Source organism: Salvelinus alpinus, chromosome 16 (genome assembly GCF_045679555.1).
Source record: "Salvelinus alpinus chromosome 16, SLU_Salpinus.1, whole genome shotgun sequence".
Taxonomy (NCBI): Eukaryota; Metazoa; Chordata; class Actinopteri; order Salmoniformes; family Salmonidae; genus Salvelinus; species Salvelinus alpinus.
Window position 1 is genome coordinate 8776353 of NC_092101.1, and position 21922 is coordinate 8798274.

At 44.5% G+C, this 21922-nt stretch overlaps 1 protein-coding gene across 1 annotated transcript in view; it reads right to left on the reverse strand.

The window, feature by feature from the left end:
* Positions 1-4555: 4555 nt before the first annotated feature.
* LOC139540730 (E3 ubiquitin-protein ligase RNF220-like) overlaps positions 4556-21922 on the reverse strand; it is a 51984-nt gene continuing 34617 nt past the window's right edge. The window contains exons 3-15 of the mRNA XM_071344647.1: positions 18533-18659; positions 17681-17723; positions 15942-16034; positions 15724-15766; positions 13829-13872; positions 11528-11615; positions 10808-10910; positions 10435-10521; positions 10253-10308; positions 8630-8720; positions 7968-8076; positions 5994-6068; positions 4556-5861 (exon numbers count right to left, since the gene is read on the reverse strand). Coding sequence (XP_071200748.1) covers positions 5790-5861; positions 5994-6068; positions 7968-8076; positions 8630-8720; positions 10253-10308; positions 10435-10521; positions 10808-10910; positions 11528-11615; positions 13829-13872; positions 15724-15766; positions 15942-16034; positions 17681-17723; positions 18533-18659 — 1031 coding nt within the window. The 3' untranslated portion in view covers positions 4556-5789. The remainder of the gene's footprint in view (positions 5862-5993; positions 6069-7967; positions 8077-8629; positions 8721-10252; positions 10309-10434; positions 10522-10807; positions 10911-11527; positions 11616-13828; positions 13873-15723; positions 15767-15941; positions 16035-17680; positions 17724-18532; positions 18660-21922) is intronic.

A 21922-nucleotide genomic window follows, 5' to 3' on the forward strand; every position in this document is an offset into this window, starting at 1 on the left:
CATGCAACACTGGTCTCACATAGAGGATGGGTCCAGATTAGGGTTGTGGCGGTCTTGACATTTTGTCAGTCGGGTGATTGTCAAGCAAATAACTGCCGGTATCACGGTAATTTACCGTTATTAACATAAACACATTTAGCATCTCCTAGCTTCCATGCATAGCCTTCCATGCATAGCCATCTACATTTTAAAAAGTATTATAAATCCATGTAATATAGCCTACACTTTTACAATAAATCCATTATTTATTTTAGACAGGTCTAAAGAAACATGATATGAAGAAAATGTAGTCTATTTCAGAAGAACATAATTGCACACTCTGAGTTGTCCTTATGCTAGGTCCTGATCTGGCTATGCCATATTATCACAGCTCAGGCTAAGACCCAGATGCAGACACAGGAGGCGGATAGTACGAGTCTCAGAGTTTATTACAGTACAAGGGGCAGGCAATCGGTAGCTCAAGGCAGGCAAAGAGTCGTAATCCAAATCAGAGTCAGGCAGGTACAGGACGGCAGGCAGGGTCAGGACAGGCAGAAAGGTCAGAACTGGGAAGACTAGAAAAAGCTAAAACGAGAGCACAGGAAACACAGGAACACGCTGGTAGGGCTTGACGGGACAAGGCAACAGACAAACAGAAAATGCAGGTATAATACACATGAGGTAATGGGAGACACCTGTTGGGGGTTGGAGACAATCACAAGGCAGGTGAAACAGATCATGGTGTGACTGTAACCCCCTAAGGGCGCAACTTGGCATCCTACCCTGGGACATACCTGGTTGACTGGGGTGTTGACAGCGGAAGTCGGCGATGAGGGCTGGGTCCAGGATATTCCTGGCGGGGACCCAACACCTCTCCTCCGGGCCATAACCCTCCCAGTCAATCAGGTACTGGAATCCCCTGCTTCGACGTCGAACACTCAGGTGGCTGTTTACGCCGGATGGCCGTTGACAAGGCGGCGGGAGAGGTCTGGGCCCGGAAACAGGAGACAAAGGGCTGTGGGACAGGGGTGTAATCCTAGATAATGGAAAGTGGGATGTAGACGAAGGGTGCGGGGCAACAGAAGGCGAACAACAGAGGGGCCAAGGGCCTTAGAAATGGGGAAAGGGTCGATAAAACGGGGGGAAAGTTTGTGGGACTCCACCCGGAGGGGCAGATCCAGAGTGGAAAGCCATACCCTCTGCCCAAGACGGTAGCGGTGAGCAGGGGTCCGGTGGTGGTCCGCCTGTCGTTGATACCTGGGGATGTTCTTGAGAAGAGCGGCCCGGGCTCTCGTTTCCAGGTCCTGATTGGCTCGCTTTGACTGGCCGTTCAAAACCAGAGGACAGGCTGGCTGACGACCCAGTAAGGGTGCACAACGCCTTTCAGATCCGGGATGAGAACTGAGGACCGCGATCGGAGACCATGTCGACCAGAAGTCCATGGATCCGGAAGACGTCCTGAGTTGGGCCGTCTCCTTAGCTGAGGGTAACTTAGGAAGGGGGATAAAATGGGCGGCTCTGGAAAACCTATCCACCACCGTAAGGATGGTGGTGTTGCCATCTGACGGAGGGAGACCTGTGACGAAGTCCAAGGATATATGGGACCAGGGGAGGTGAGGAACAGGCTAAGACCCAGATGCAGACACAGGAGGCAGATAGTAAGAGTCTCAGAGTTTATTACAGTACAAGGTGCAGGCAATCGGTAGGTCAAGGCAGGCAAAGAGTCGTAATCCAAATCAGAGTCAGGCAGGTACAGGACTGCAGGCAGGGTCAGGACAGGCAGAAAGGTCAGAACTGGGAAGACTAGAAAAAGCTCAAACTAGAGCACAGGACACACGGGAACACGCTGGTAGGCGAACTGGCAACAGACAAACAGAAAACACAGGTATAAGTACATGAGGTAATGGGAGACACCTGTTGGGGGTTAGAGGCAATCACAAGACAGGAGAAACAGTTCAGGGTGTGACACATATGGCTGTAGTCTACACTACTTCATTTAGCAGAAAAGATTTGCTTAGAATTCCGTGGCATTATTTTATAGTATGAAGAATACAATTGAACATAGCCGAATAAAATACAAAGGATATTTTCTCCAAACGAGTTGACGGAGTGCGCACATACAGCTATTCAGTGTTGAGCAGTTAACAAAGAAACAGGCCCTCCTATATACTTAATTTAGAGTTATTTCTGCAACTTTAGCTGTGATACAAGCGTTAGGCTATATGTTTAGATTTTTAATACATTCTAAGGCTGCATGATCAGACTCTAATGATCATTTGAAAAAAATTGTTTGAAAAGCATGAACACTGCTTTGTTTGCACACACTTCATCAGTCTCTCATTCACAATTTGGCAAGCACTTGATAATTCCTCGAATTTCCCGGCTGCATCCCCTTTGTGTGGCTGTAATGCCCGCAAAAAAGAAATCCATGCCTTTTGCGGCCGGTGGCTGAATATAATCATTATAATTCCCTTCTCCCGACTGCGTGCTCCTCTCACCTCTCACTCACATGGCTCTCTCAGATATCTCAATTCTTATTAGCCAATGCCCGTCACGTGATCAGGTCCTTCTCACAGTCTACAAGTGCAGACAAACATTGGGGAAGCAACTGCAAATTCCGGGGTGCATATTGAAGATGTTGGAAGAACTGTCCACATTTACTTTTCGTCAGCCAACAAGATGAGGAGGCCTAACAGACAACAAAAGCACTAGCCTATGTCAATCGACTATCCTCTATAGTACAAAAGTTGACCTATTCTATTGGTTAATTAGAATCTCTGTGAGAAATAAATATTTAAAACATAGTCTGAGACAGTTGTGGGACGCGATAGATCCCAAGTTAATACAACCACTAGCATAAAAAATAAGTTGAAAGCAATGAGGCTGATGCAACAGATCAGAACGTTTAGCTTAAAATGTTGATGAACTGTTAGGCTATTTCTTCACATTTTTAACGCAGCAATGTGCACAAGGCAGAAGGCTATCAGCGTGAATGTTCCAAAATGCTATCAACTAGCGGGAGAACACCATTCTCAAAAGTGACCTCAAATGCGGTTATGCATGTAATGCTTTATTATAAAGGTGCATTTTTATGGTGAAAATTATCATCCCCAAACTCACCACCTATGTATGCCAGTTAGGCTCTGCACCGGTTGGAAAGCGGATGAATGTGCTTAATTTTAAGACGTTATTTGGCCGCTTTAATTGTGATACAAACCTTATTCAAAACATACAGGCCTACGGGCTAGGCTTACATGAGGTGTGCAACTATGATTTGAAAAAGTCCCTCAAAAAAAGGCATGAGCTGTTTCTTACCGTACTGCACACAAGCAGGGCATCATTCACAAGTGATAATACACCATTCACAAGTGATAGGCTAATATTGTCACCCATCAGACTAATCTTGATTTAATATTTTCTTTACACATACTAAATAATATATGTGTGAATTTTGTTTTGATTTACAATGGACCATTATCATGCACCGTCTTGAAACGGAGCAGGGGGGAAAATATATGTAATCTATGCACTTAAATAGCGAATGGAGGACGCTTTTCCCGTGGTTCATTTTCATGCAGGCCAGGTAGGCTGTACTCCTGTTGTAAAGAGAAGCAATGTGCTTAATACTAGGAAAGTTAAGAAATAAATATGAAGTGTTTTGATTTAGATTTTTGAATAGATTCGCATTGATGTCAGAGTGATTCGAGGGACAATAGAGTGCTGAGTACCAGGCAGTTTGGTAGGCTACTAATGACCATCAGCAGCATCAGAGCTTGCAGAAGCCTAGTTACCGTGAATAAACGGCCACGTGGAATTTGACTGCGCTCGTGACTCGTGACCGCTGGTAAATGGTCATCATAACAGTCCCAGTCCAGATGCTCCTTCCCCTCGGGTCCCCCACCCGTCTCAGGTGAGGTGATGGTATGACATGTGTTATTACATGTGACACTGGCATCTAACTCAATTCCTGGAGGGCAGAGTGTCTGCGTTTTTTTTCTCGCTCCTCCCTTGTAGTTAATTGATTAATTAAGGAATTGATAAGTTAGGAACTACCTGGTTGTCTAGGTCTAGGTGATAACAACAACCAGTAGACAAATAGCTTTTCCCGGGAATTGAGTTTGACATCCCTGGCATATAGAGGATGGGTCCTGACAATACTGATGCGTCATTGTGAAGACTCCACTTTTACTCTACTCAGCCCATGGAAATAGTCCCCCCCCCCTCTGGCTTCATTCGCTCTCTGTCCATCCCACCCTACTGCCCTACCAGGTCAGACTCCTTAGCTCATATCCTTTGTCTTGGCAGGAACAGTGGGCGGTCAGAACATGAAAAAAAGCTCTGAATAATAGGATTTAATGGCTTAGTCTTGACCTGACCTGACCTGGACTAATCCTGAAGTAACCCATTTGTTTCTTAAAGGACAATTGCATAGACATACAGTATATCAAGGCTCCGGACCGGACAGATCAACATGCAAGGAGCTGCTTGGCTTTTTATGATGGAACAAATCACACCATAGATAAGGGCAACAGGTCAGAACTATATCATCGAACTGTGAACATCATTTAGATCAAGAGACTTTGGTAAAACTTTATAAAAACTTTCATGAATAAGAATGAAGGAACTATTTATGAACTAAATAAGTATTTCATTTTTTTGTAAAAGTACAATTCATAAGCGTAACAATAATAATTTACAAAGCATTTAAACATGTATAAGCATTTATAATTGTTTACCGGTATTCATGACAGTTATTATAAAGTGTAAAAGCGAGATTATGGTTTTGATCTTTAACATTGTACACACATTGACTCTAAGGCCGGGATTAAATCCGATCGTGGGTTATAGGCATTGCAGCTTTTAAAGTCAATTTCCAATTTGAGCCGACACATGCAGCTTTACCGTGAATGGGATCTATGCGAACACGGGAACATTGCCTTTAAACGTCGCAGTGCCTATAACCCTCGATCAGATTGAATCTGGGCCTAAATCAAAAATCAGTGGAATAAATGTTTTTCAATGATATCGTTAGTGTAGATATTTTTTTGATATATATTTATGCAATAACCATCTTTTTTAAAGACACATTGTTTTTTTGTAACATTGATTAATTACACTTTGTACTCCTGTACAAAGAAACACAACCTAAACGACAAACACAAAATAATTAAATCTCAAAATATGACAATTGCTATGTTCACACTTTCCTCCCACCCTAACTAACCAAAAAGCATGACTTTATAAGAACATGACCGTAAACACAACGGGAGTGTTAATCTTTTTCACATACACAATTGAAAACATACACAAAACTATTTACATGTGCTTTATCTTGATAAAAACAGACAACTATTATTTCTAAAAAGAGTATACAGAATATTATAATAGTCCAGAGTGATCTAAATCCATCTGAAAGCTTTCTTTCAGTGCCTGAGCGCTGAGAATACTTCAGTTCTTGTCATTTATTTCATTTACGTATATACCTTATGGTGATTAATGGATTGAGCACAGAGTCCTCCTCTTAGAACTGTCCTGGCTCACTAAAGGTGGAGGTGAGCTCGGTACAAACGAACACCATCCAGCTGGGCAAACCAAAGGTGAAATGTCAAACCTAAAACGTCAAAGGACATGAGGACTGATCGTTGTGCAATACCCAGTCATGGGTACCATCTATTCATGAGGTGCGCCCCTACTCAGTTCGGAAGGTGGGTGGGGGGGATAGGTTAAGGTGCAAAGACAAGGGTGATTTCTGACAGGCCAGCTGCCCTTATGTCCCCCTCAAAGGTCTGTGCTTCACTGGCCCCGCCGGGTTACAGATACACCCGTCTCAGGTCCCCAGGTGAAGTTATGGTGTTACACTGTGGACAAAGCTTCTTAGCCCCCTAGAAGACAAAACACAGCCATGTGTGACTGCTTGACAGAAATACCATTTGTTGTATGTAATATTTCTAATATCATGCTCCTTAGCTTAGCATTATCTGACAGGATTTCTTTCCGTTTTTCTTTATTCTTACCAGTGTGCGGAGCCAGCACTCCTCACAGTGGACGTGCCAGCACTGGATGGAGGTGAGGGGCGTAGTATATGTGTCCTATAGGGACAGGCACACAGACAGACATACAGACAGAGAGAGAAACAGTATGCGATTACAGTGCTGCACAGTAAAACACATTCCACATTCTGTCCTGTTCCCGCTCTGATTAAATGGGAGACAGCTGTCACTAGATGGCGCTACGTGTCTGTATCTGCTGTATTAGTGCGGCTTGAGAGGATGGATGAGTGGATGGAGGAGTTAAGTAGCTAGGATGGATGAAACAGCTACCCCTTGACTTTTTCCACATTTTGTTACGTTACAGCCTTGTTCTAAAATGAATTAAATCGTTTTCCCCCCTCATCAATCTACACACAATACCCCATAATGACAAAACAAAAACTGGGTTTTAGGTTTGTTTAAAATGTATCAAAAATGAAACACTGAAATATCACATTATCACAACATCACATATTCAGACCTTTACTCAGTACTTTGTTGAAGTGCATTTTGCAGTAATTACAGCCTCGAGTCTTCTTGGGTATGACGCTACAACCTTGGCACGCCTGTATTTGGGGAGTTTCTCCCATTCTTCACTGCAGATCCTCTCAATCTCTGTCAGGGTGGATGGGGGAGCGTTGCTGCACAGCTATTTTCAGGTCTCTCCAGAGATGTTCGATCGCGTTCAAGTGCAGGCTCTGGCTGGGCTACTCAAAGACATTCAGAGACTTGTCCTGAAGCCACTCCTGCGTTTTCTTGGCAGTGTGCTTAGGTTCGTTGTCCTGTTGGAAGGTGAACCTTCGCCCCAGTCTGAGGTCCTGAGCGCTGTAGAGTAAGGTTTTCATCAAGGATCTCTCTGTACTTTGCTCCGTTCATCTTTCCCTCGATCCTGACTAGTCTCCCAGTCCCCAATGCTGAAAAACATCCCCACAGCATGATGCTGCCACCACCATGCTTTACAGTAGGGATGGTGCCAGGTTTTCTCCAGACGTGACGCTTGGCATTCAGGCCAAAGAGTTCAATCTTGGTTTCATCAGACCAGAGAATCTTGTTTCTCATGGTCTGAGAGTCGTTTAGGTGCATTTTCTCAAACTCCAAGCAGGCTGTTATGTGCCTTTTACTGAGGAGTGGCTTCCGTCTGGTCACTCTACCATAAAGGCCTGATAGGTGAAGAGCTGCAGAGATGGTTGTCCTTCTCGATGGTTCTCCCATCTCCACACAAGAACTCTGGAGCTCTGTCAGAGTGACCATCGGGTTCTTGGTCACCTACCTGATCAAGGCCATCTCCCCCGATTGCTCAGGTTGGCCGGGCGGACAGTTCTAGGAAGAGTCTTGGTGGTTCCAAACTTCTTCCATTTAAGAATGATGGAGGCCACTGTGTTCTTGGGGACCTTCAATGCTGCAGAACATTTCCACTACCCTTCCCCAGACCTGTGCCTCGACGCAAACCTGTGTCGGAGCTCTACGGACAAGTCCTTTGACCTCATGGCTTGGCTTCTGCTCTGACATGCATTGTCAACTGTGGGACCTTATATAGACAGGTGTGTGCCTTTCCAATCAATTTAATTTATGACAGGTGGACTCCAATCAGTTGTAGAAACATCTCAAGGATGATCAATGGAAACAGGATGCACCGGAGCTCAATTTTCTGAATATTTATGCAGAGTAGCTGTGATACATTCCTCAAAGGTTAAATTAAATCAATTGTTCAATTGGAATGTGCTTACTTTGGGTCTCATAGTGTGTTTAATTAGTTCAATGAAAGGTTATCAGTATACAATTCAGTACATCCGTTGAACTAGATTCCTCCCAGTGCTGCTATACCAACTAGCCTGGATCCCAGACGTCTTTGTGCTCTCATCCAACTCAATTGTTCATTGTCAAGATAAACAATGATAATGAGTAACAAGGAGTTGGCAAGACAGCACAAACAGGCTGGGATTCAGGCCATACACTCACCATACAGATGAGACATTTGTATCTGTCTCCTCTGGACATCTGCTTCTCTAGGTCTCGTATCCGAGTTTTTAGTGCATCGAGTGTCGTGAGTGCCGAATCCTCAGAGACCCTGAACACACACACACACACACACACACACACACACACACACACACACACACACACACACACACACACACACACACACACACACACACACACACACACACACACACACACACACACACACACACACATACACACACACACACACACACACACACACACACATACAGTGAGAGAGAGGAAGGGAGTGACAGGAGAAGAAGAGGCCAGAGTCATTTATAAATCGAAGACGGATGAAATGATTAGCTGGTAGACATGTACATAGAGAATGAATTTTAGGAGCAGTCACATTGCCAGCATTCACTGTCTCATTTATCATGGGAAGAGAAAACAGTGCTGAGAGAGGGGGAGGGCAAGTACCACACACACAGACACACAGGCACACTCACATTCATACACACTCAGTCACCACCAGTCGTCCTCTATGAGTTGAGCTTGATTTATAGATGAGCTTAGGGGAAAGATAGAGTTTAGGTTGGGATTTCTGGGACGGTTTACAGTACCACGTAGTTAATGGTAATGTGGAACATTTTCACAATTTTATTTTCAGAACTTACGTCTCGATGTCACTGTTTTTACAGGTCCTGTGTAGGCAGATTATGCTGTTGTCCAGTTTGTTGCGTTCTCCGTTGCTGGTGGATGGACATCCTGTAGCAAAAGAGGACTATCATTTTAAATTGGGACACCCCCCAATCATTACAGTTCTTCTCAATCACGTACAAGCATTTTTTTGGGGAACAATGTTGTTGATTTTCAAAAACAGAGTCCACAAGACACAGAACTCTGTGGCCTTTCGCAAAACAGTAAATGCGTTTTCAAAATGTGGTTGCCTTCTCAAAACAGAAATACATTCATCAGAACGATATTATAGCATCAAAATTGCAAATGCATTCATCGAAAGAACACGACTGCCTGCAAAAAAGATTACCGCATCAATAGCTACTTAAATCTCGAGTCCAAGCAGAGGAAACAGAAAGTTAGTCTGTTTTAGAAATCCCAGTAGATCAACACATTTTCTGTGCAGTCAGCAAATCCTCATAATCCGAAGTAAAACGATCCAAAGGTACTCTCCTTTTATGCATATTTCACCAAACAATTTCATACACATCGAATCAAGTATTACTCCAGGTAAAAAATAAAAATAGGATTCATTCATCGGTATCATCACAATCCAATTCTATGTATTCAATACGAAGGTTGGTTTGCTCATCGTTTTGGAGACTTTCCATTGGTGCACAGAAACACAACAGAAATAAGGAATGGAGGAACACAGCTGATATGAATGTATAGGCCTAAATCCCAAGCTCTATAATAGAAGGTCCAATGTTTGAGATGATCACCCAAAGTTACTTAGACGTAGCCCAATTTCATTCTCTGCAACTCTCCATGTCCGCAATATTGTAAAAAATCATAGCAATAAGTCTGTCCCCATTGACTAGATCTTTCCATGTACTGTACATGCTATGGCACTGATGGGATGACTTAGAATTTTGTACAGTAGTATTTACTGATTGACGGAAACAATGAACACAATTGCACACATTTCTCTTCTGATGAAAACAATGTGTTAATATTCTGTGACGAAAACACTTAAAGGTGCAATACGCAGGAATCGATCCGCCATTTCCTGGTTGCTAAAATTCTAATAGTTCGCCTAATTTCAGTTTATGTGACAAAACAAGCAGTCATTGTATAGAGTATAATTGTACCATCTAAACCAAAAAAATCTTGTATTTTTAGCTATTTGAAAGTCAAAAAACGTGAACTAAAGAACGGGACGCATAGAAATAGCGAACATCGAACATACCTACCGCTTCTTAGACTCGCTTTCAATGACAACGAGAGATCTATAACTCTCATTTCTATGTGAATTTGGTCGGGCCGCCCAAAAAGTGACACATTGTAGCTCTAACAGCGAATTTTGCATTCAATGCTGACATTTGTATTTAATGGTTTGCAAAAGGTGGTCTAAGATATGCAAGTCGGGGAACCAAGGCAAGAAAATGATCAAAAGTTGTGTAAGTGTATTTGATCATTGCTGTTCTGCTTTAGATACATTTCAACACAGATCCAAAAATGACTTGTACACAATTGAGAAAAAGTGTCATATCCAACTAATGAAGTACTACACATGAACTCAATCGAGAAACCACATGTACTGATACTGTAGCTGTTCTCACCCTCATTTGTCCATTTCGAATGTTCCAGAGTTACTCTGTTGGACAGAGTTCCAACACTGAGAAGCAAAAGTAGGATCGTATTTACAACTAATAAGACAGTTAATGCAGATAATAATAACAACACAAAAATGAGGCAGTGATGGAACATAGGCCATGGAAGTACCGCCTGTGATGGTGCGTACTTTAAAACAGCCCCCCTCAGTGCTTTCCTCTCCTCCACCTCCCCAGGCTCCCGTTGTGAACAGGGGATGATGTCTGCCTCTGTATATCTGGATCACCAGGCTAAGGAAACACATACATGCAGTGGAACCATAGAAATATACATGGTCGAATGGATGTTCCAATTGAGGGGAATACGAGCACTTTGTGATGTCCAGCATTTCTCACCGTAGGTTCATTTCTTCTTTCTATGCCTGACTGTTGCTGCATTCAACAACGGCACATTGTTCCCTTGTTGAATTATTTGTTCTGTGTGCAACAATGTAAACCTCTTCAATGCTGACACATTCTTGTCAATCATGTGGAATTTCGGAGATTGGTCAATTAGAAGGATACTGTGCTCTTCCGTAGTCCGCGGTGTCGTCTCCATCAACGTCCAGGTCAGCATCACTGTCACCGCGGCCCTCATTAGATGTGCTGCTGCTCACAAATACCGACCCTGAGGAGAGCCTCATTATTATCTCCATCCCAAATGGCACTCTATTCCCTATATGGCGCACTACTTTTGCACGGTAAAGGGAAAAGGGTGCCATTTGGGACATACCCTCTCTGGCATCCTCACTTTCACCTAGCAGATTCTCACATGGTAGACGGTGTCATGTTGACTATTGAGTGCTAAGAGCAGATGCTCAGGGCCAATGAGAGGTGAGCTGTTTTTGCCTGTCTAAGGCCATTGAAAGGTGACACTTGAAAACCCATTTTCAGTAGTAAATTATGAAAACCACATGAGATTTCTCCATGTCACCTACAGTATCTCCCCTAAAGAATTCCGGGAACGTTCCCAAAATTCCCTGGTTTTCCAGACATCCTGGTTAGAAGATTCCTGGAATTCGGAGGGGAATATGATTTCTGGAATACCTGGAAATGTTGGAATCCTATCTGCAACCCATATACTTAGGGTAGTGCTTTCTTAGGTAAGGGAGCGCAAATTCAGCCTTATAGATACTGCAGCATAATCTGGACTGAAAGGTCCAGTGTCTTTCTAACCGCCACCCAGTCACATTATCCACCCCAGTGCACCAGACCCAAGACCCAGTCAGAGGGTCACCCAGTTACCTTTAAACCCCCCCAGCATGGATGTCATCTGTAACCTCCTCCGCTCCCTCCACTGCACCCCCTCTCCTCCCAGGTCCACCAAAATGTCCTGAAAAGACACACACAGACACGTATGCATGATGAAGCCACGCAGCCAGACACATACACACAAACTCACAGACACACACACCATTTTGTTTTTGCCTAACGCAAATGCATATCTCATAGCCCTTGGTTGTCACTGATGTATCTCCTAGGGGTAACCTAAGGTACAGTAGAAACATGGCCACACTGAGCCTAATGGGCAGCAAACAATATCAGGGGTTTAAGCACAGATGGGCACAACACTCTTTTAACCTGTTTCAGGACCAATTCACCTGACCTATCCGTCATCAATCTTTCTAAGACATCCAGTACGGTATACAATATGACGGCTGCCAAGAAATAGCTAGGCTTGCTGTCGCGCAGGTTAGCATTTGTATCATGAATCTTGTTCTGGAGGCAGCTTTGCAGTGGTCACTAGCTGGCACAGTCACAAAAGTCATAAAATCATTCATTACGCACACCTGGCCCCTATTCCCACTGATTGTATTTGTATATAAACTCAGCAAAAAAGGAAATGTCCTCTCACTGTCAACTGCGTTTATTTTCAGCAAACTTAACATGTGTAAATATTTGTATGAACATAACATGATTCAACAACTGAGACATAAACTGAACAAGTTCCACAAACATGTGACTAACAGAAATGGAATAATGTGTCCCTGAACAAAGGGGGGGGGGGGTCAAAAGTAACACTAACAGTCAGTATCTGGTGTGGCCACCAGCTGCATTAAGTACTGCAGTGCATCTCCTCCTCATGGACTGCACCAGATTTGCCAGTTCTTGCTGTGAGATGTTACCCCACTCTTCCACCAAGACACCTGCAAGTTCCTGGACATTTCTGTGGGGAATGGCCCTAGCCCTCACCCTCCGATCCAACAGGTCCCAGACGTGCTCAATGGGATTGAGACTCAGGCTCTTCGCTGGCCATGGCAGAACACTGACATTCCTGTCTTGCAGGAAATCACGCACAGAACAAGCAGTATGGCTGGTGGCATTGTCATGCTGGAGGGTCATGTCAGGATGAGCCTGCAGGAAGGGTACCACATGAGGGAGGAGGATGTCTTCCCTGTAACGCACAGCATTGAGATTGCCTGCAATGACAACAAGCTAAGTCCGATGATGACGATGATGATGATGATGCTGTGACACCGCCCCAGACCATGATGGACCCTCCACCTCCAAATCGATCCCACTCCAGAGTACAGGCCTCGGTGTAACGATCATTCCTTCGACAATAAACGCGAATCCCACCATCACCCCTGGTGAGACAAAACCGCGACTCGTCAGTGAAGAGCACTTTTTGCCAGTCCTGTCTGGTCCAATTGCTGGATTTGAGCCCACAGGTGACGTTGTTGCCGGTGATGTCTGGTGAGGACCTGCCTTACAACAGGCCTACAGGCCCTCAATCCAGCCTCTCTCAGCCTATTGCGGACAGTCTGAGCACTGATGGAGGGATTGTTCATTCCTGGTGTAACTCGGGCAGTTGTTGTTGCCATCCTGTACCTGTCCCGCTGATGTGATGTTCGGATGTACCGATCCTGTGCAGGTTTTGTTACACGTGGTCTGCCACTGCGAGGACGATCAGCTGTCCATCCTGTCTCCCTGTAGCACTGGCTTAGGCGTCCTGAAAAGGACGTTTATTTTTTTGCTGAGTTTATGTGCCCTTTGGTTTCCATTGGGGTGTCGATTATTGTTAAAATGTCCGTTGGTGTGTGTGAGTATCTGTGCTGTGTGTTTTGTGCTTTTTGTGGACTTTGCAGATGGTTACGGTCTCATCCCGTGTGTTAAGCATTGTGCACGTGTGTTACTTATTCAAGGTACACCTCGCTCTTTTGTTTGGGTTTCAACACTGTGTTTTTGTTAGGTGTTTGTTTGGGATTCGTCCCTGTGCCTTGGCACGCCGTAATTTTGGTTATAATAAAAAAGACTTTTACGCATTCCTGCGCCTGTCTCCCGAATCATTCATGCCAACCTTAGAAAACCAAACCCTAACCTTAACCACCCTGCTAACCCTAATGGCTAACCCTTACATTAATTTAAGAACAAAAAGCACTTTTTTTTTCATGAATTTGTACAATAATGCCAATTTTGACTTTGCAGCTGGCCTATCTAAGAGGAAATTGCTCAGTTTTGCATCCAGGACAACACTCATGACAATACATTTCTACTTGCTACTGTCGCCTACAATACAATGCCAGTTACTATTTAAGAATATACCTGAACTTCGTCAGCTTTCCTCCTCTTCAGCTTGCCGATCCTGACTGAAAGAGCACCCACACAGACAGACATGCAGAGAGGGTTAACTAGAATATGTCCGTAGAGCTAAGTATTAGCAATTGGCTGCACAACTCCTTATTTGGAGTGAATGAGCAACACATGGTACAGTAAACACCCACATAAAGACCCGAAGGAAGGAGGTAAAGTAGAGAGGTATTGCTTCTGCTTTCTAACAATGGGGGTAAACATGAAAGACGCTCCTAATAATAAATATAGACCGGAATACAGACAAATACATGCACAAGCACGCACACACAGTCTTGTATAACTAACCTTGTGGGGACACACAATGCAGTCCCATTCAAAATCCTATTTTCCCTATCCCCTAATCCTAAATCTAACCCTTAAACTAGCCCTAACCTTAACCCTAACCCTAGCTCCTAAACCTAACCCCAGACCTAATTCTAACCCCAACACTAATTCTAACCTTAACTCTAAACCCCCCTAGAAATAGAATTTGACATAGTGGGGACTAACAAAATGTCCCCAGTTGGTCAACATTTGTGTTTGTTTACTATTCTTTTGGGGACTTCTGGTCCCCACAAGTATAGTTAAATACGTCTGCCCACCCACCCACCACACACACCCACACGCACACCCACACACACACACCCTACCCTACCCCCACACACTAAATGACACACACAATAAGAAACATAACACAGTAGAACAATAACTGTGGACTTCTCTTTTTTTTTTTAATTGTTTTCTTAACTGCAGATTGCCTATGGGGACATTAACTTTTAGGAGAGTGTAATTTCAGTAGGATGACAGTAGCCACCAGGGACAGAGAGCCACTAACCATGACCCACCCGGATAATGAGGGTTAAGGAGATGGTAATAGATGAGGGCCTCGGGTGTGTCCCAAATGGCAAACTATTCCCTTTATGGTGCACTACTTTGGACCAGGGCCCATGAGGATCTGGTCAAAAGTAGCACACTATACAGGGAATAGGGTGCCATTTGGGAGCCATTTGGGACGCAGCTCTTGTCAAACGGACAAAAAAAAAGACAGGCTGATTAACTAACAGCTAGAGGAGGCCAATCTTCTCCCCGACGTCTCTTTAGAAACTCATTATACTGTACTGTATAATCTGTCATAAAAGCTAGTAGACCTCGACAAAGCCAACGGAGACCTATTCACGTTGGAGATAGAGGAGGAGGAAAGGTAGGTTTCTCTACTGGATACTGGACAAACCATGGTTTCAGAAGTAACTACTTATACACGTGTACTGCACAGCAAAGATATGGCGAACGATCAGCAGACTACGAGCTACAATGTGGAACATTGCTCGTCTAAATTATTTTTGTGTTTATGGTTGAAAAATCGAAAGTCTGTTTCCCAAAATATATAATTTATTTAAAAAAAAATGTCTGTGAGAATAGTTGTCAATATAATTATTGGGGTATAAAGTCGGCCATATTGTGGCTCGTGCCTCTTACCAGTTTGTGTGCTGTCTGGGGAGTTTCGTTGTGGGGATGAAATGGGGTGGGTTTGGCGTAGCACCTGCACCAGCGGAGGTAATCGACTGTTAACATATCACGAGGTGAAAGGTCAAGGGGTTAATAGATCCTCTGCTCGTGTTGGTGCTAGGTCAAAAATGGACACTTCCTCTCAGTGACAGTTGTAGGGACAGTCAGACTGGTTGCTCAGTTGCCCCCAGTTCAATGCCTCTTCTAACAATCTCCATAAATATATCCTACCCGATGACTGGCCTTTTGAGTATAATTTTACAGCCAAATACCCCATTGCAAAAGCAGCAACCCAACTACCCCACCCATCGGAACCGACAAACAGCTCTTCTTTGAAATCACATTTATTTCTGACCACATACCATTCAGTCTTGTATGTCTGTTGGTCCTCACACGAAGAAACGTCTGTGCAATAAGAAGAGAAGATAAAAAGAACTGTCAAATGTGTGTGTGTGTGTGTGTGTGTGTGTGTGTGTGTGTGTGTGTGTGTGTGTGTGTGTGTGTGTGTGTGTGTGTGTGTGTGTGTGTGTGTGTGTGTGTGTGTGTGTGTGTGTGTGTGTGTGTGTAGTGAAGCGCCTACCTGGTATCTGTCTGAGTGGGGGTCTTCAGGTGGGCAGGGGGGAGTGGTGGGGGATCCCCCCTCACGTTTAATGTGCAGAGATAGTGAGAGGGACTGTGGACAAAGCACAGAGTCAAACAAAGGTGTGGGTATGTGTGTGCGTGTGCATGTCAGTTCACGTTTTTTCCCACATTTTGTTACATTACAGCCTTATTCTAAAATAGACTACATCATTTCCCCCCCCCCCCCCCTCATCAATCTACACACAATACTCCATAATGCCAAAGCGAAAACAGGTTTTTAGACTTTTTTGCAAATGTATAACTTTTTTTTTTACTGAAATACTGAAATAAGTATTCAGACCCTTTGCTATGAGACTTGACATTGAGCTCAGGTGCGTCCTGTTTACGTTGATCATCCTTGAGATGTTTCTACAACTTGATTGGAGTCCACCTGTGGTAAATTCAATTGATTGGACATGATTTGGAAAGGCACACACCTGTCTATATAAGGTCCCACAGTTGACAGTGCATGGCAGAGCAAAAACCAAACCATGAGGTCAAAGGAATTGTCCGTAGAGCTCAGAGACAGGATTGTTTCGAGGCACAGAACTGGGGAAGGGTACCAAAACATTTCTGCAGCATTGAAGGTACCCAAGAACACAGTAGCCTCTATCATTCTTAAATAGAAGAAATTTGGAACTACCAAGACTCTTCCTAGAGCTGGCCGCCCGGCTAAACTGAGCAATCAGGGGAGAAGGGCCTTGGTGAGGGAGGAGACCAAGAACCTAATGTTCACTCTGACAGAGCTCCAGAGTTCTTCTGTGGGGATGGGAGAAACTTCCAGAAGGACAACCATCTCTGCAGCACTCCACCAATCAGGCCTTTATGGTAGAGTGACCAGATGGAAGCCACTCCTCAGTAAAAGGCACATAACAGCCCACTTGGAGTTTGCCGAAAGGTACCTAAAGGCTCTCAGACCATGAGAAACAAGATTCTCTGGTCTGATGAAACCAAGATTGAACACTTTGGCCTGAATGCCAGACTCGATATCTGGCATTCTCGATGTCTGGAGGAAACCTGGCACCAACTCCACGGTGAAGCATGGTGGTGGCAGCATCATGTTGTGTTTTTCAGCAGGAGGGACTGGGAGGATCAAGGGAAAGATGAACGGAGCAAAGTACAGAGAGATCCTTGATTAAAACCTGCTCTACAGCGCTCAGGACCTCGGACTGGGGCGAAGGTTCACCTTCCGACAACAACCCAAAGCACACAGCCAAGACAACGCAGGAGTGGCTTCGGGACAAGTCTCTGAATGTCCTTAAGTGGCACAGCCAGAACCCGCACTTGAACCCAATCTAACATCTCTGGAGAGACCTGAAAATAGCTGTGCAGCAACACTCCCCATCCAACCTGACAGAGCTTGAGAGGATCTGCAGAGAAGAATGGGAGAAACTCCCCAAATACTCCCAAAAACTCCCCAAATACAGTTTGCGTCATACCCAAGAAGACTTGAGGACTTGAGGCTGTAATTGATGCCAAAGGTACTTCAACAAAGTACTGAGTAAAGGGTCTGAATACTTTTGTAAATGTGATTTAAAAAATAAATAAATAATTTAACCTGTTTTTCCTTTGTCATTGTGGGGTATTATGTGTAGATATATGTGGGGGGAAAAAACGATTTAATCAATTTTAGAATAAGACTGTAATGTAACAAAATGTGCAAAAAGTCAAGGGGTGACCATAAGTGCATGTATTTACCTTTGAAGCCCCTAATGGATTGTCCCTCTGCACTGAATTAATACTGTCAAAGGGAAGATAGAAAGAACATTTAAAGGGTGCCCAGACAGGAAACAAATGCTACAATATTGAACATTGACACTGTTTATTGTTGCCTAATTTCCATGCCAGTGGTACCGATAGCCTATCTAATGTCCAAGGTTCACATACATGCGCACACAACACACAACACACGCACACACCTAGTACCCAAGGGCCATGTTTAATTTGAAGCCATTATTGTCCTCAGCACGGTTGTTAAGCAGATTTGGCAAGTAATGTCTTTATTGGACAAATCATTCTTGTGGCCTAAGCAGGTAGTGTGTGTGTGTGTGTGTGTGTGTGTGTGTGTGTGTGTGTGTGTGTGTGTGTGTGTGTGTGTGTGTGTGTGTGTGTGTGTGTGTGTGTGTGTGTGTGTGTGTGTGTGTGTGCGCGCATGTTAGCTGATTATGGGCATTGAGAGCAGGCATTATAGAGGCATTATATTGGCCTAGCTGTAGGAAGTGTCGCCTGGGGCAGGAGGGCCGTTATGAAATATGCTGAGAAAAATGAGGCACCTTGTAAACATTACACTCCAGTGACAAAGGAGACAGGAAATATGATGGAGGGGCCCTCCAGCTATCTGTAAATATTAATAATCACAACCACATCTGGAAGCACTAAACGAAAGAGAGAGCGAGAGAGACAGAGAGAGAGAGAGAGAGAGAGAGAGAGAGAGAGAGAGAGAGAGAGAGAGAGAGAGAGAGAGAGAGAGAGAGAGAGAGAGAGAGAGACAGAGAGAGAGAGAGAGACAGAGAGAGAGAGAGAGAGAGAGAGAGATGCCTATATGCCTACCTGATTTGTAACTGTGTCAGTCTGCCCATCTCCTGCTCCATGTGCTCCTGTAGCTCACCTGGTCGTAACACAGCATGGCACACAGGACACACTGGGGCCTGGGAGTCATACAGGACGTTCCCCTTACCTACTGACACAGAGAGGGGAGGAAAGGTGGAGGGAGGAGGCAAGAGTACGTCATTAGAATATTCGGTGTCAAATCGGATTCAGGTTTAACACACACACGTGCTCGAATGCTAATGCAAACACACACACACACACACACACACACACACACACACACACACACACACACACACACACACACACACACACACACACACACACACACACACACACACACACACACACACACACACACACACACACACATGAACACAAGTACACACACACACCGCCCCCCACACACTCACCACCACCCTGTCAGTGAGCCTACATCATAGGCTGTCAATGGGAACATTAGCCCGGCCCACCCGGCCCATTGGGTTTCACTGATGGTATATGGCCATAAGCAGCCAGCTGGGAAGGGAGTTATACTATATCAACATTTTACCAGGTAAATGAGGTGATTTACTCCTGAAAGCCATTAATCACATGCAGAAAGGTATGGCCATCTCTCTGCATCGTATTTCCCTCTATATCTCAACACAACCAGACTAGAGAACGCCATAATATAGCCATTACAGAGGGAATATACAGTACGGTCAATAGCAAGGACATGAATAAAAACAAAGGCCTCATACAGTAGGCCGACTTATCACCATTAAGAACACCGTCACGGTATCACGCCAGCCATTTCACATTTACATCATTTAGCAGATGTTCTTATCCAGAGCAACTTACAGTGGTGCGGGAATACATGTTCATACGTGTCCCCCGTGGGAATCGAACTCACAACCCTGGCAATGCAAGTGCCATGCTCTACCAAGTGAGCCACACATATTTTTTAAACCTGAGAGCCTATTAGGGGCCTGCAGCATGTATAGTCACCTATCTGCTTCCCTCAGGAACCTATTACACAACACATCAGCGACACTCATAAGGACAAAATACATGACATGTGGCATGCTGGGAGCAGGTTGGCGTCCCCTCTGACATCAGCTGAGCTACGAGTGCCTAATGAGCACCCAAATAGGGAAAAAATGGTTGCTGAATAAAACATGGCCGCAAATAGCAAAAAAAAACACTCAGTGTCCTTGGGAAAGTGACAGGTCATTCTGTGTTCCTCACGCCTTTTTTGCATCCCTCGCGGAAGCCTAAATGAGTTTTCCCGACACGCATCGAGCGTTGCCGGGCTTTCAGCGCTCCCCGGCCCGGAACATGCAGGCATTAGTAAACAATGAAATCTCGGGGCTGAAATTGAATTTATAACCACATTACCTGGTGAGATAAGCGTCTCTGAATGGCGCCATGATAAGAGGAATGGGATTTGATTTTCAGGTGGTTTATTGTCCCCGTTTTTGTAGACTCTCCCTCCCCATCCTCCCTCCACCATATCCTGTCGACTCTTGTCTGCACCAGGCAACCTCCATGTTAGGGATGGTTTCCCAGCCCTGATTGAAGCTATATCTGTCCTAAAAAGCACTTTAATGACCAAGACTTAATTATGGCGCGTGTGTGTGTGTACCTGCATGCGTGCACGTTCGAGACATCCCAACCACCCTGTACACATGCTTCCTCCCCCTCCTTTCCTACTTCTCTCCCTCCCATAGCCGCGGGAAGTAGGGGTGCTGCACCCCCTAAAAAATCAGAATAAAATAAATATATTATTATTATTTTTATTTTTTTGTCTTGTCCTGTATTACTGGACCGATATAGTCACCTGTAGCGCTGGCAAAAATGTAATTCTGCGCCATCATAGGTGAAAAAAATCTCAGAACCTCCACCCCCCAAACATCTTCCTGCGGCTATTCCCCCTCCCATTCCCCCTTCCCCCTCCCAGAAAAATGTGTCAGCACACACCGCTGAGCCTGGGGGGGTCTCAGACACATAACAAGGAGGCAGTAAACTAGCCTATGTGGCTAGCTAGCTATCTCCCCATTGAACAGGAGCTGATGGATTCCCCCTCTGTCTGGAAAGCTGTTCCCCCCAGGCTACCAAAGCTGTGTAGCACTCTCATCTGTTCTGTTCTCTGTTCAGCGGTTGTCCCATCCCTCACTAAGGAGGCTGGTGGTTAGGCCAGTGGTTAGGCTACACTGTCTCTGTTTCTGAGGACAAACACATGCATGGTGGCATCATGGTTAGGCTACCTCCTAGGTTACATCCTGAAGCCTTTGACTCTACAATAATATCCATACAGTTGTAGATGTACTGTACAGCTAACTTGCCGTATGTTGTGGCCTGTCAGAGGAAATGGTTTGTTGCAACAACAAAAAAACGGAGAATGTCAGAAGGAAGTTTACAAGTCACTTCATAACACTCCTGTAATATAATCTAATGCCATTTAGTAGACGCTTTAATCCAAACCGATTTATAGACATGCGTGCATTTTTTTACTTACGGATGGTACCGGGAATCGAAACCACTATCCTAGCGTTGCGAGTTTCATGCTCTCCCAACTCCTATGGTAACATTTTTTGTATCTATAGTAGAAATCCCATTTTCAAATCTCAAAATCAATCAAGATTCAGGAAAGAGTCTTTCTGTTATGGTTTGTTGTTATCAGGAGGAAATCATATGGACGACGGAGCAGTATGACTGCATGTCAGCACAAAATAAATGCAATCTATATCTTATCTTCCAAGGCCTTTCACAGGAGACACCTGTGAGACGAATGTTCTGTAGAAATACTGTGTTGAGTTTTTGTCTAATCCCCTCACAATTAAATTACATAAAATAGGAACCCTCATATGGTTCGTGATGTACAATGTATTTCAATACACTAATGCTCTATTTGAGGGAAATTATATTTGATGACCGACAGAACTGTTGATATTGATAGGTTATAGGATCCTGGAAACACAGGAAGTGCTTAAAGTCATAGGCCTGCTGTATGTATGGGACATCAATTCTATCCCGTATAGCCACACCACCAATACAGAGAGATCAGACAACCACACACACACACGCACGCACGCACGCGCACACGCACACACATGCACGCACACACACACACACACACACACACACATCCCTAAAAAGACCATAGTCACCCTGTGGGCTGTGGTAATCGCTGATGCCAGCGCCCATATGACGGGTGCCACTACTGTAGAGACACACGTAGCTGAGATGGCTGACGTGACCTTTACAGAATGCCACATGTCATCAGGGCTTGATGTCACCCAGGGCATGAACAAGGCTATATGGACATGTTGTAAAGAATAACCCGCAGTGACAAAATCTGAAGATGTGGTATAACTATGATTGATAGACATGGGCAATGGTCAAGAT